The 15,467-nt window shown below is 37.1% G+C and overlaps 1 protein-coding gene across 10 annotated transcripts in view; it reads right to left on the bottom strand.

The window, feature by feature from the left end:
- Window positions 1–15,467, bottom strand: part of CDC42BPA (CDC42 binding protein kinase alpha) — a 184,279-nt gene that overhangs the window by 78,978 nt on the left and 89,834 nt on the right. For all 10 annotated transcript variants that reach the window (XM_032103270.1, XM_032103268.1, XM_032103269.1 and 7 more), the window contains exons 7-8: window positions 1,016–1,109; window positions 52–252 (exon numbers count right to left, since the gene is read on the bottom strand). In XM_032103270.1, coding sequence (XP_031959161.1) covers window positions 52–252; window positions 1,016–1,109 — 295 coding nt within the window. The remainder of the gene's footprint in view (window positions 1–51; window positions 253–1,015; window positions 1,110–15,467) is intronic.

Genomic DNA, 15,467 nt, shown 5'->3' with positions numbered 1-15,467 from the left:
GTTACCCCATTATTAAAAATTAGCTTAGAGACAGACAGAAAATGCACTAACTTTGTGGTTCATTATTTTCCCATAGGTCTCCACCAAGGACTCAGCATAAAAGGGCGTTTCTCCATAAAGCATTTCATACATGCAAACGCCCAGGGACCACCAGTCACACTCGGGCCCATACTTCCCTTTTCCATCTTCCATGGCCTGCAAGATTTCTGGAGAGATGTAGTCTGGTGTTCCAACTGCCACTGAGGATTGGACCTGGAGAAGTTACATGTTCAGGATTAAAATCAACTTTCATCATTACAGACACTGTGGTACTGTGCCTTTATATATAAATTTAGCCCAGCATTCTCGTTGTAACAAAAACAACTAAACACAAACAAAAGCTTCTAAATTCAGAAAGAAATACTTAAGCATCCAAGGCACTGCATGCACAGGGATCCCAATAATATACTTTTGCTAAACTATTATCAATATTTAAAAATAGAAAAAGGAGAAAACTGTCAATTGTCAGGATTAGAGCCAGTAAGCAATTACAGATTAGGTAATCACATATATTAGGTCAAATGCTTTGTAGCCCTCTGGGACATGATTAAACATACTGGAATTACATTCTAGTCACACTTACTGCATACTGTGCAAATTTAAATGTACTAGTAGAACATCATCACATTCCAGTATCTCATCCTGCTCATACTAAAGCTTACATTTTCAATAAAGATTAGCGCTCAGAGCTTAAAACTGAGAGATTCATAGATCATAAACACCTACTTGGCATTGACAGCACAGCTTCTCTTTATTTATTCATGAGTTGACTGTATGCATCTAAAAAGTTTCTAATATACTGCAAATCCAAGCAGTCTACAGTCATATTTTCAAGAAAGGTAGTTACATACCAATGCCATTTACAGTTCCATTTCATTTGACATAAGGCACTTTTCCCCTTTATTAGCATGCATTTTGTGGCTACCAAAGGACTGAAGCAAAAATATTTAGGAATGAATCATTCTTTCTAATTTACCGTTCCATCTTCCATCAGCTTCAGACAAGAACCAAAATCTGCTAATCGAATATGTCCATTCATATCCATCAAGATGTTGTCTGGTTTTATATCCCTGCAATTAAATCAATTTCAGAATTAGTACAAAAATGTATTGCATAAGATGTATTCCAAGAATCAACTCTGCAAGGGTCTTTTCATTCAAAACCTGCAACCCATCAGTACATAGAAGACAGTCACTCGTGATACGGTGAAATTTGCACTAGGGACATTTCATGACAGGGACTGTAGATCAATCAAATCATACAATGCTTCTTAATTTTACTAAGAATTGTGTAGTTAAATTCCTCTCATGTCTCAAGGGTAGACAGGAGAATCTTGCTTGCTCTGAGCTTTTGTATATAAAACTTGTAAATCATCTGAAGAATGTTAGTAAAGCGGTCTCAAGTGGAAGATGCACGCTTATACTAGAGCTGGAAAACAACCCCTAGATTTTACAACAGAACAAAGGCCAATGAAATCCTGAAACAGTTAACACATTTTTAGATTTACTGTCTTTCACTGACATTCTTCTCTCACGTGCATCTCGGTTCACTCTGTGCATCTGTCATACTTCTGCTGAAATGATCGTTGTACGCACTACTGCAGCTCTGCTTGCCAAACTCTGGCTGCCTCATTCAGGTCATGATGCGGATGGAAATAACCTTCTAAGCAGGCAACATAATAAAATACTCCTTATATTGTAAACTTGACCTTTTTTTTGTCCCAGGTTTTTCCTAAGTGTACTGAAATACAGGTAGAGTGTATGTTCCCACTGTGCAGATGAGTAGGATGAAAAAGCATCTATGTTCTCTCAGTTACCAGAGGGGTAATTCTTGTTCAACTTATAAATTAGGTTCAAATGTTGAAATTTCTTTTCTGTTAAGTATAGGTCTTAGAAATATACATAAGCTACATTTTAAAAACATATGACATTATTAGATTCTTATGCTATCCTTATCTATTATATTCATAACATAAGTTATGACTGCATAAATAAAGGTCTACGAATATTTTCTCAGTTAACATTTACAAGATATAAGAACACAAACATGTGATATAAGAACACAAGATATAAGAACACAAAATGAGTGATTCCTGACTTTGCTTCATTCCTCAAACTACTTATAAAACGAATGTCACCGATTTCTTGGCAGACAAATCTCAAAATATTCATAAGCTAAAATGTTCACATTGCACCTGAGAGCAAATATTGTTGTTTGTGTTTTGGTGTTTTGTTTTTGTTGGGGTTTTTTTCCCCCAAGTAGAAATTGAGTTATAGACAATGCTTAATGATAATTTGTAATGGGAAAAAAATTAGAACCACACCTTGAACAACATTTTAGAAGCTGTGGCATAAAGGTGTCACAGTGTCACACACTCAGTGACAATTAACACAGTAACTGTTCGTTGTTTGAAAGAAAAGTACTTCCTGAATTTGTGTTACTCAAAGACAAGCAAGCAGAGGCCCATGCTGAAAAGCACCTTTCAAATATGCAGAAATATTTCCAAAGTAGAAAGCAAACACTGCAAGAAATCATACTTTCACAACCTGCAACGGAGCATAAAGACAATTCTTTACAAAGTAAATCAGGAGAAATAACCGAGTCCATTCTCTTAAGACCATTCTTCCACTCGATTTTTGCTGACACTGGATATGCCAAAGAATTGCAGCCTCCAGATTGAGATAGTTTTGTTTGTTTTGCATTCACCCACCAAAAACATTCCTTAAACAAGCTTCTAAATAAAAACAAACACATGCCATTGAGACTGCTGGAATTACAACTTCAGTTTAAAACACTTTGCAAAAACATGCACCTAAAATCCAGTTCCTCCTAGAAGCTGGACCTAGTTCAAGCTAAACAAAAACATGAGTCACCCTTGAGGCTCCATTTATCCATGTTCTATCTTTTAATATATTCCCAAGGGAAATAATAATAACATTAATAATCATCATCATCATCATCTCAACATCTCCCATTCAATCTCACAAAACAGCAGAAAACATGAAAAATCTCACTGTGTTGTCAACACTGTGCAAAACCAAACCTGCAAACAGTGAATGCACTCAGAGGAACAATTTCTTGCAGAGTGGCATTTGTAATGCTCAGTAATAATTTCATAAGAACAATTTTTAGTTAAGGAAAAAAGAAAAGACCAACTTAATAAATACAAATTCTTTTCAGCTCTTGTAACAGAAGCTATGGGTTATGAACAACTGTTCTGAATTGTGAACTACATTAATAAAAGACGGTTTGAAAGACAAGAATTGCTGGCACCTGCACAGCAGAGTAGGCTATAAGCAAAGGGAAAGAAAATTATGAGCCCCAGAGGCGAACAAAGAACAGGAGTAATTATTGCCAGTGTAACTGAAGAGTGTGAAGGTAGTGATTATGGGAAAAAATAATGTCATAAACCATGCATCTCTACTGAGCCTGCAGTTGTTAGATTGCATTAGAATGATGAGTTTTGTTCTAGGTTTAGTTTTGAATGATGTTTGTTTACTGTCTTTAGTGATCAGAACCAATCTATCTCCTGTCCTAAAGAGAATATGGTATTCTCTCTTCACATTCACTCCACCTTCACCAGCTTATCTCAGTTTCTTCACTGTATGGACTGCTTCCTTCTACTTCCATCTCAACTGCATTTTTATTCCTCTCTCTCCTAGACTCACCTCAGAAGTTGAGATGTCCAATCCTCCGCAGCCTATCAACCCCAAATTTCCTCCCCTTCTACTTCCTTCTTTCTCTCTCAGCTTCTTCACTCCCAAGTCCTCATCTCCCTGCTTGTTCAAATTTAACTAATCTTTTATTTTCTCCCATTTCAGTTCTCAGCAGTCACTATTTACTCACAGTCCTATTCCCACTGGCTTCCCATTCCTGTGATCCAGGACAACTATCCTCTTTCCTCATATCTAGTTTTTGTCCAATTTGCATAGTAATCTTCTTTGGCACCAAATGGAAGAGAACTATCAGTAATAGAGACACTCCATACTGTCTCTAATGTCTATTTATCAGCATCTCCCCAAATTCCTTCAGTATTACAGCTCTGAAACAGTGCAAAGCTACAGCACAAGAAAACTGCAAAGTAGTTAGGGATCAAACTCTGCACATGGTTGTTTGGAACTCGTAACAACTGGAATATTGAGGGAAAAATTATAACCTGAAAATATCTAGGTGGGGAGCAGAGGAATAAAAATATATCCATGACTCAAGGCAGATTGGATTCTGTCCTGAATTTCAAGTCTCCACATCCCACAGCAGAAGATTTTCTCTTTGGTTTTGTAAGAATTATTCTATTAATTAAAAATCTATATAGGAAGACTAATCCTTGTTTCTTGGTCTTGTTTCTGGAAAGAGGAACACTTACTGCTTCAGGCAAATACTAAGGAAGGAAAATTCCAGACCAAGTAGCTAAAATCTGGCAAAAGTAATGAGCAAATAATGAAAAGTTATATGGCTTAGTGAATAGACCACTGGGCTGAATCTCTGTAGATAAGAGTTACTAGGTGATTGTGGGCAAACCATTTAAACATCACTCAACAAGAACCATGGTGCTCAGTCAAGCAGCTAATATCATCTGGCTAGAAGGCTGTGGAGCCCAAATACCCTAGTAACTCTGTGATTAGTTCACTGCAATAAAAGAAAAAGGTCTGCTCACTTGGAATACGAAATACTAATTCACTTTCAAGAAGAATAAGCATTTGAAAGGTATTTATGAGCCAGATTTATAGTGGGAACAAGTATTGAATTGGGGAAACGGCTCTGGCACCACTGTGCCCTCTGGAGACCCTGAGTTCGACCAAGTCCCAGGCAGTTCAGCCCTACTCTGACAGCAGCTCCTGTAGGAAGCCCAGTGTGCCAGACGTGCAGGTTGCCAGAGCTGGACCTGGCACAAGCCAAGCTAGAACAAATTCTTCAAATATGCTCTACACTGAATTAAGGGAACCCAAGTACCCAGCATACTCAAAGAAACTTTTTTTTTCCCCCCAATGAGTGACTTAACAGCACCAAAGGAACTGGAAATCTGGACCAAATAAACTTCTCTAGAAACACATATGTCCATTTAAACTTTAACCCCAACAGAGTATCCAGGAGCAACTTCTACTTTTCTGAGCTTTGTTGGCCTTGACTGAAGGAGAAAATCAGCACTGCACAGCAGCTTTGCTGCTGTTTTCCGGAGAAGGCAATAGGAGTAAACAGTGTGTAATACGGAATACTTCACTTGCACTGAAAAAAGTGTGAAGGCTAATGAAAAAAATTTGAAAATTTGTTAATGAATCCTTCCTTATAATGCTTCTTGGTTTTATTTGGGGAGCTGTTCTTCAGATGGGCATGTTTACCTAGATGACTTCACTCACCTCTCTTTAAAACCGTTTACTTTCTTAAGCTGTAATTAAAACCCAAACATTTTACATACTAACTGTGTTAATATAAACAACATTCTGAAATAGGACTACAGCAGATACCTGGATTATTGCCATTTATTTTGATTCCTCTGTTAATGAGCCAGAGTAGAATTTCATTTGTTCAGTAAGACTCAAGAAAAAGTATTCCCTCTGAGACATGCTAAATCCATAGCACATTCCAGCTGTAAAATAAACTAAAAAAGAATTTTTAATACACGTGAATGTGGTTTTTTCCCCCGGATTCATTTCTGATACTAAAGGAAACTTAAGGAATCATGAGGTCTTGCATATTGAAATTTGGACTAGAAAACTCCCTTAAGTTCCTTACAACTTGAATTATCTGATCATCTTATGGTTTCAAAGTGTATGGGTTCCTGAGGTTCATCTCTGTCATTCCTTGAATCACTGGATCAATGTAATTCTGTTATTTGCAAGACCACAGGAAGTTCCTCAGGTCTACAGAACAGGAAGCAGCAGATTTCAGAAGAATCTTAACTTAATTTTGTTTCAAGGGCAGCTTCATGGAGGAGGGGACCAGACAAACAGATTGGAAGACGCATCAAAAATAGAGGGACACATTTGTTTAAAACTGTACCAGAATGACTGAGCAGCAGTCGTGTCAAATGCTACCAAAGATTGTGCCAATGGGTCAACCCACAGGCTTGTATTTTCTAAATTTAAGTGGCATTAAAGATTTTGTGACCAGTAGGGATCCCTCTTCTTCGTGGTAACTGTACAGTTATGATGCAGAATTTACTTGTTTTAGTTATTCATCTGTATTATTATTTTTTCTTTCAAAACATAAATGATCAGACAGAAACAGAGGAAAAAGCAAGTTCTTCTCTGCAAGATCAACAAAAGTGGCCAGATGGTGCAAGTGGGAACCTCTCAATATGTCCGACATGTCCTCCTAGGAATAACCATTTCAGATGCTGATGGAGTGTCCTTGCATACACAGCTGAGCTCTTAAAGAACCAGCAGAACTGAAATGACAATAAAGGGACTCACACTGTTCTAAATGCAACGACCACAAAACGAGCTGAGCCTGAATAAAGAAATAGGCCTGTCTGAAATCAAAGGAGCAATTTGATAGCTGAACTACCACTTTATCTGAGCCCAGTAGATAGAAAAGAGATAATCTGGAAAACAATTTTTTACTTCTAATGCTAACATTAGAAAAGCATGGAAATCAATTAATTTTCCTAAACAGGTCACATGCCCCCAAGACATGCTATTCTTGAATAGCAAGGAAGAAAGTGAACAGCTTACATTAAATTATTTTTCCGTGAAAACTCCACATGAACAGTATTTTTTAATGCTACCAATGCAAATTAAAATACCAGCATTTGAGAAAAATAAATCAGTTTCAGGTGTAACTGTTGGCACAGAGAAACTGATCCAGAAAGCTTATTACAAATTAAAGATTTCACAGCACTTTATTTTCTCATTGTACATGCAACAGCATTCCCCAAAAGTATAAATCAAAAGGTTAAAAGCAGACATCAGTGATTATAGTTATTCACTCTTACAACAAGAAATGCCATCCTTTGCCAAGTTACCTACTTTAAAAAAAAACCACAACCAAGACTTCACTGCCAGAATGCCTGGACTTTTTATCCAAAATTCCTTTAGAACACAGGATTATCCCTTGTCAGGACAGAAGTTTGGCAAACTGCTTATTTCACTCCCTTCTGTTGTTTCAGGCAGACTTTCCTTCCATATACCTCTCTCACAAAGAAATGCTGCATCCATGATTAAAAACGAAGACATTTGGTTTTGGCAGCACTCCAATGAAATGAGAAAATTTGGTGCCTGTGAAGTTTTTATTAAGGTATTCAGTGATGCTCTACTGACAGCTTGCTTTAGGTACGCAGAGCGAAACAAGTGGTGAACTTACACCAAGAGTGCTGGTCAAATAATGCCTTTTTCCACAATCAAATGTATGGACATTGATGTCCAGCAGGTTATTTCTATTTTCCATTACAGTGGACTGGGTTATATCAAAGTCAGCATTGCCATATTCTGCCAACTACAGTTTATCTGAATTCTGATGAGCAAAACTGGAAATAGGCTCCATCTGGCAGAAAGACCACTGTGCACTGAGCCAAATTAGATTTGGACAGTCGGCAGTTATTCTTTAGTAATCCCAACAAGATAGGCTGCACAAGATAGCAGCATGAGAAAACTGGAATATGTTGTACCTCATTAACCGTGCCTCTTATCAAGACTCTACTGTGCCTCCTCCTAAACAGACACTCCTTCATTTTTGGGTGAAATCCAAAAAGAGCGTATTTCGATTGAAACCAAAATCATTTAAATAACTTTGATCTCAGCCTTATTATTTATATAGCACCCAAACCATTGCAGCATGTTTGTATACTAAACAAAACCTGCTTCATGTAAAGCTGACAAACTAAAGCTTACAACCAAAAAAGATGTAGTAGCCTTGCATATAGCCCTGAAGTTAATAGAAATAGCCAAAGCCTGAACACTTCAGAATCCAAGCCTTAACAAGAACAACTACAGGGAAAACATAAATGCTGTAATCAACCTTATTTTATAATTTTTTTTTAAACAGTATCTTAATAGCGTAAAACTCCCTTGTTTTCTCTTTAACTCTTGATAATAAATTATTATGTATGTGCTGTTCCAGGAACACCCAGTAATTCACCTCTGCTAAAAGAATCTCGTCTAAGCAGCAGGAGATTCCTCTAAATCTCATTACATTCAATGGACAGACTCTCATCAATTAGTTTGAAACATCAACCAAACCACAACAATAAAGGTTCTAGATGTGTGATATAGTCATTATTTATTGATCAGTGTGGACAATTTTGTATTTGTACTGTCACACATCCTAACCAAGTTTTATTCTTAGTAATATCACAAAACTAAATGTAAAACAATACAGAATTCAAGGTTCCATGTACTGCATGCAGTACATTTATTACAGCACCTACAGAATCAGATACTTCCAAACTAACTTAGTTCCAGACCATATTTTCTGCCAAAGTATACTTTTTTAAGTCCCTGACCAGATTGAGAGAAATAATTCTGGTTTTCACTAAAAATAAGGTAATTACATTACATTCTCTTTTCCTACGAAGAATCTGCACCACAGACTCGAGTATAAAATGCAAAATAGATTAATTCTCTCCCACACTGAGTGTGGAATTTAAGTACCAATGAAAGATACTCATATGAAACATGAGAAAACACTTCCATAATAATGACAATAGGACACTAGAACAAATTGCTTCAGGAAGTGTCACCATCTCCATCACTTTTCTTTTAAAACCAGTTAGACAAACGTCTGTCAAGACTGGTTTAGCTACAGTTTGATCTTGCCTTGCAGCCCAAGAAAAGTATTAGCTGACCTCTCCAAGTCCTCTCCCAGTCCTTTGCTCCACAGTCTTTAATTTCTGCCACACAGACAAGTATTCTGGGCACAACACAGTATTTACCTTATGGTATCCAATGTTCTTTATGAATTTCAAATGCTAATAAAGGAAATAATAACAAGCAACAGGGAATGAGTACATCAGCCAACACATATATATCTTGAGTTTGTTCAGGCACTCATATTCATTCCTGAACACTTGAACAGTGTAGTTACTGGCTTATAAATATATGCTCCACCACATCATATTATAATATCCTAGAATTAATTTGCCTTAGAAAAATGTCTCCCTGTGGGCTTTGTGCATACGTATTTGTTTCCAAGTAATGGATATCTCAAACACGATAACAGCTGCAAACCAAGAATAATTATTTTTAAAACCTGCTTATGTCCATTTTTTTCCTTCTTTTAAAAAAATAAGTAAAAAAGGGTGATTTGAAAAATTCTTTTGGATAAATGCTTGGCATTTATAGCTACTGTCTTCATCTAAAATGCTAATCAGCTGACAGAACCAGATATCTATGGAAAAAACCCTCACATGCAGGTTAGGCCCCTCATGTAGCGTTTTAAAAGAGATGTCAGGGCAAAGTCACTTGTGGTTGTCTAGAGTTATTTCTACTGCCTTGTCAGCTTTACAGACTAAAACCAGGAACACACTGTGCTATTTGATAACCATTGTAAATCTGGTACCTTACAAGGCTGATTTACAGATGTGATTTTAAACATCAGTGAAATAAGAATAAAAGTTTGGTAGACATTATCAGAAAGACAATTCCTTATGTCAAACAATCAAGCGTGTAAGAGGAAGACCAATGCATTCTGAAACTTCTAAAAGTTCAAATTAAAAAATGGAAGTTAATTGAAATAGTTTGACATAGGAACTGCTAAAAACAAATTTAAAAACCCAAATCCAAGTTAACTGGCCTCTCAGAGTGGATCAAGAATATAGAAGTTTAACTTTCCTCAGGGTTGGCTTGTAGCTGAGTTACTGTATTAGACAAAAAAAACTTGTAAGGACTCAAATATAAAATTGGGCACACTAAGTATTGAACATTTGAATGTTTAATAATGCATTGATCTTGAACAGAATAGTATTATTGAGTAAAATTTCATGCATGAAAATATGAGAGCCTTGTACTATATTTCTTTTTTGGGTAATTTTAATAGTTTTTAATAGCTATTTATGATGGTCTCTCCTGCTACAAAAGATTGCGGTACAAGCATAAAAGTTTTGAAAGACGTGCAAATATAAGATGGGAGGAACAAAACAGAAATGTTTTTACCTATTTCTTTTTCAAAAACAAAAACCGATTTGAAAAACAAATACTTGGTTTGAGAAGTCTGAAAACCACCACAGGAAATTAGTAAAAATTGCTACTAACCGAATGCAATTTGTAAAAATCAAGGAGACAACACTTGGGGAATTAGGTAAATATTCTTACATGAAACAAGTTGTAACATAATTACAGCACAGTATTGTAAAGCTCTGGAGGTGCTGTGCCGTTCAGTGATCAAAGTCCGGAATTATGGTTAATTGGAAAGGACTACTCAAAAAATCCAACGGGAAATGCGTCCTGGGAATCTGCTCTCAGTGACCCTGTTCTGAGAAGGAGGGTTAGACTACCTGACCAAAAGAGGTCCCTTTCAACCTCACCCATCCTGCAATTCTGAAATTATGACTAAAGCTGCCCTTTCAATTTGATTTCATAATAACCTTCTGGTTACATTGTACCAAAGCTCCTCAAACCTAATGCTGAAGTGCAGTAACACCAAAGTACTACCCGTTCAGCTATAGCAGCCTACTTCTGAGTTCTTGTGGCTCAAGACAGAAAGTATCTTTAGCCTTAGCACTAAGAACATGCCTATTTTTGCACTGGAAACTGCAGTTCATAAAACAAAAATTGGCAAAGTCCCTCTCTCTTGTCTCTCAACTCTGCAGGGATATGACAGGTAAAACCACAAAATTGTCTTGATTGTATCTTGACATTTAGTAACAATCAGGCTTTCAAAATTTGTTAAAATTAAAAGCTTCCTTTCCCCTGATCTAAAGTCTGACTAACAGAAAGCCCCTATTTATCCCAAAATGCTCAGCAATCAAGGTTAGTCTCTGACATTGCTTACACTGTTAGGATAATAAGTGCTGGCAAGCTTGGCCTGAAGCCATCAGACACCACTCCATGAGCAGCCCTCCACACCACTGCTCTGTCACACAGGTTTTCTCTGTGTAAAAAGCCTTGGCTATCAGAGGAGACTCATCTCCTCATAAGAATGGCTTCAGCACACACATATGTATGCATATATATATAAAACAGCCAGGAGCAAAGCAAGGTTTATAGAAAGACTTTTATATTCCTATATATAAGGAAATTGCTGAAGATTCAAACGAGGCATTATTCAGGCCTGGACTACTTATTCCAGTGCATAGATTACTTTTCTCACCATGCTTTCATGACCTAAATTGTTTTTTTAATTTGCAGTAACTACATGCATGCTTTTTTCTTATTATGAAAGACCATTCTCAGGAACTCCCTTGAACAGAGCACTTCAACACATGCAGAAGAAAATTATTTACATTAGGGCTGTTCACTTATAGATGCCTCTTCAGAACCCAACTACTTGCACACAGAAAGATTCAAAATAGGTGTTTGAATTAGATCCTTATGTGACTAATTGTGCCTATACTGAAAATACTGAAGCAACCTGAAATGAAGGAGCCCCTGGGAAAAATGGGATGGCAGGGAGTGGATTGCTCACCTAGCAAGGGGCCCTAAAGTAGAAGAACACACTTAAAAACAGGCCATGAACCAGAAGTTGTGCCATGGTAGGCTATGTATTATTTGTGAAGGAAGAGTTGGGCACCTTTAATTTACACAGCACTTAGTAAACAAAACAAAAAAACTGAGTTCATGTTCCTCTCTCCATCTGGTGTTCTTCTACTTCTCTAATAAGCTACAAATACATGCAGCAGAGGACCTGGCTGAGGGCACTCACTATTTTCGCCTCTCTAACCTGCCCAGCTGTCACAATGCTTTTTTTGGATCTGATCACTGTGCTTATAGTTTCACATTCCTCAACAGAAACTCCACACCAACAACATTCATCAGGGAAAACTGCCATTTGAGTCAACATTGGAAAGAATAATGGCCTTCAAGCCCAAAGTTGTATGAATATTGAGAAATGACACCAAGTACATGACAAACAAGTAACTATCACAGAAGTGCATTCAAATATCTTGTGCACGGTTTGCTCTCTTTTTGAGGCACCCTATTAGATGATACTTTGAAATACTAAAAACCAAACTAATTTAAGCTGATGGTGGTAGAAACAAGCTTCATTGAGCGGCCAACTTTAAATATGAAGTTTATTCACTTCAGATTTCAATGTAGTTACAATGGAACACCAAGAAAATTGCTTAAACTCTGTGTACTTCAGTTGACAGAGCTGTTTCTGGGTTGTCCAACTGTACTCTTTTGTATCATTCTATATTTTTGCTCCAGAAGATAAGAATAAAAAATACTATCCTAACAATTTGAAAAGCAATAAAATGACTGTATATTTGCCATAATTTGCCATGTCAACTTTACTGAAATTCCATTTTGGCTTCTAAGAACTTAAGTAAACAGATTAAGAACTCCACAAGCACTACTACCCTGCAGCGTATTCTAAAGATTAAAAAATTAAAGTCTGCTAAGTAAGGCTAATTCATGTCAAAGCTTTTAGATTTCTAATAGTATCATGAGTTACTGGTGGGTAAGGGAGTAGAAAGAGTAAGCTCCTTAAGAATGTTATGTCCATCTGTGAGTGCCATCTGTCAAAGAAATCCTGAAAGAAGAGGCTAACGAGGAATCCAGAATATGCCCAGCTGTTGCACTGTAAATTACTACCTATGCTAAAAAACCTTAACACGTATTTCTAGGCAGATAAATGTTTTCTTTCCTTTTGATTCTCATTTTAGATATGCAGCCTCTGCTCTTTGCTTTTCAGTACAACCACACACAGCCTCTGAAACAGCTCACGGCATTGAAAAATTCTGAGAGTAAACCAGACAACAAAAACTGAGGACTTGTACTGGTTTTGATAACAACAGTTAAAAAGTATTTTACCTATTCATTTTTTTTAAATCCAATGATGACACTAAGAAAGCAATTCACAGAAGAGTGTTCACTCAGAAGCTGTCTGGACTATCTAACACTTTTTAAATACATATTCATATATACGTCTTTATACATATATCTGTATAGGGCACACCTACATGTATTTAATTATCAGGGATATTTATAAGTATCCTGAGCTTAAGCAAGTTATTAGTTGCAAATCACTAGAAAATTTCTGGGACTGATCAAGAAACAAACTAACCTGCTGGGTCCATACTGCACCCCACAGCAACTCCTCCTTAGTCCTTTTCTATCTTCCTCCAGGAAAAAATACACAGATATAAATACACCAAGAATTAAGGGAGCTGAGGGAAAAGGAGATCTGTGCAGAGATGAGTTCTGAGATATTTAATGCTTTTTGTTTTTCCAAAAGAAGGATATACAGTCTTAAAATGAAGTTGATCTTATCTCTCCCCTATCCATTTATTTGATCAGCAATAAAAAACTATTAAAAATGTATTAAAGGGAGGGGGGAAACACAGAAGAAAGTAGAGCATACTTTAAGGACACATAAAATATTCAGGAATAGGGAGCACATTACATAATTTAAATGAATTGTTTGCTGTTCCTGAGTTATGTGGGAAACAGAACAAAGATAAGATACAAAGCTGCGAGTAAACCCTGGAGACTAAAAAAAATAGTTTACATGGAGAAGAAAACCAATGCCATCCCAAGCGAACAAATATATATGTCAAATACTTGCCACAGCTCTTGCAATATGTGAAGAAGCACTGCTATATCCTATATATTTTACTGCTCTACTCCCAGGCTAGTAAGGCCTTTGGATTTCATATATTTTTTGAAAGACTACGCAGCAGAAGAATGTTTCCAAAAACACTACTATACAGCCATTTTAATGTGCTGCACAGAACCTTTGCTTTCTTTGTCCTTCCCCCAATAAAGGTTTATTCAGCAGTTACACCGATACTTGGGATTCCTCTTTTTTTTAATGGAAGTCAGTGTTGTTAAGAATATCTACCCCTCTCCAAGAAAAAAAGGGGAGGTGGGAGAAGAGAACAAAAACAACAGACAAAAGTATAGCTTTTCCAAATCTGCCTTCTACTTAACTGTGCCCTAAATTAACAGTACAGAGGTTAAATGCTAATAGGAAAGAAGATTCCTTCCAAGTGAGTAAGTAAAAAGTAGAACAGTGAGAAGCAAAGAACCTACTAGTCCTGAAATAATGAAACTAATTTTAGGATAATCTCTCTTGCTTCCCCTCAGCTTGAGCAAGTTCTTTCCTGTATTGCAAATATGGCATCGTATTTATTATCTCTTGGTTATCTGAAAACAAAAATAAATTAATACTGTGTTGAAGGAATTCTATTCACAAGTTGTTAAATACAGCAGAAGATACTGCTATTGAAGACAAGAAATGCAAAGGGACTGTTTTTAGGGACAGAGAAAAGGAGAGTAAAAGCACCTACATATGTGCAAGGGAAGGAAGAAAATTTGTATTTCACTGGAAATTTAGATTATTTCATGTCATTATTCATTCCATGTCAACCACCAACCTGACTAATGTTGGTATAGGCTGAATCAAAGCCTTGCTGGAGGCAGCAAGAAAAAGAGTGAGTTCCTTACAGGAGTGTGCACAGGCAAGGCTGTATACTGACAAGAAAGAAGCAACAGGACTGCATCATTTTCTGTGTGCTATTCCACAGCCATGTGAGAAATCTCATGATGACCGTCTCATGAAATCCTCAACCAAGTCCTCCAGAGGGAGGACAGCACACAGGGTGGAAGAACCCAGCAGTGGAAGGAGCTGAAGAGGGACATAAATGGCTGCGAATCCACACGGAAAGCAGAAGTGAAGAAACAAAAATCCTCTCACCTCTCCCATGATGTGAGTTTTTTATTTGCTGTATCACTCAGGACTCCAAAATAATTTTTAAAGGGTGAAAAGTAAACATTGTGCCTTGCTGCTCATTTTGGAGTCGGGGTGGGAAGGCAGCCCCAAAGCACTGCACCGCAGCGGCCGTGCTGGGCACATCAGAACACAACTGGCCTTCCCCAAACCTCAGTACAGAGAAGCAGGGCAAAGAGTTTTTCTGTCAGAAACCCCACCCTGACTGCTAAAAGAAGATACATTGTACATGATTATTTGGCATTAGCTTTTCATTTGTGTTAAACTAATTCCATGTGAAATTGTAGAGGTTTGTTTCTGACCATGTTCAGGGAGACTGCAAGGTGAGTTAGGAGACTCTCCAGAAGTCTCCTGTGCCCAAATGAAAAACATTTTACTTCTTAAAAGATTTTTTTTTTCTTTTATTTTGCTGGTTTGGGTCAGGAAAGGGTGCTTTCGTTTTTGACACTAAAAATACATTCAAAGTAAGATTTCTGGCCTATATAATAAGGGTTTGGATTTTCATTTTAACACACTATCCTCAGAGGTTCTTCTACCCTGTCTGTTTTTCAGACTGAGAGAATCTGAGTGAGAATTCTGTAAGAGACTGAGGCTCTGATCCTTCA

The sequence above is a fragment of the Corvus moneduloides genome, chromosome 3 (genome assembly GCF_009650955.1).
Source record: "Corvus moneduloides isolate bCorMon1 chromosome 3, bCorMon1.pri, whole genome shotgun sequence".
NCBI lineage: Eukaryota > Metazoa > Chordata > Aves > Passeriformes > Corvidae > Corvus > Corvus moneduloides.
Note: the sequence above shows the minus strand (reverse complement) of the source record. Positions and strands in the feature narration are given on the sequence as shown.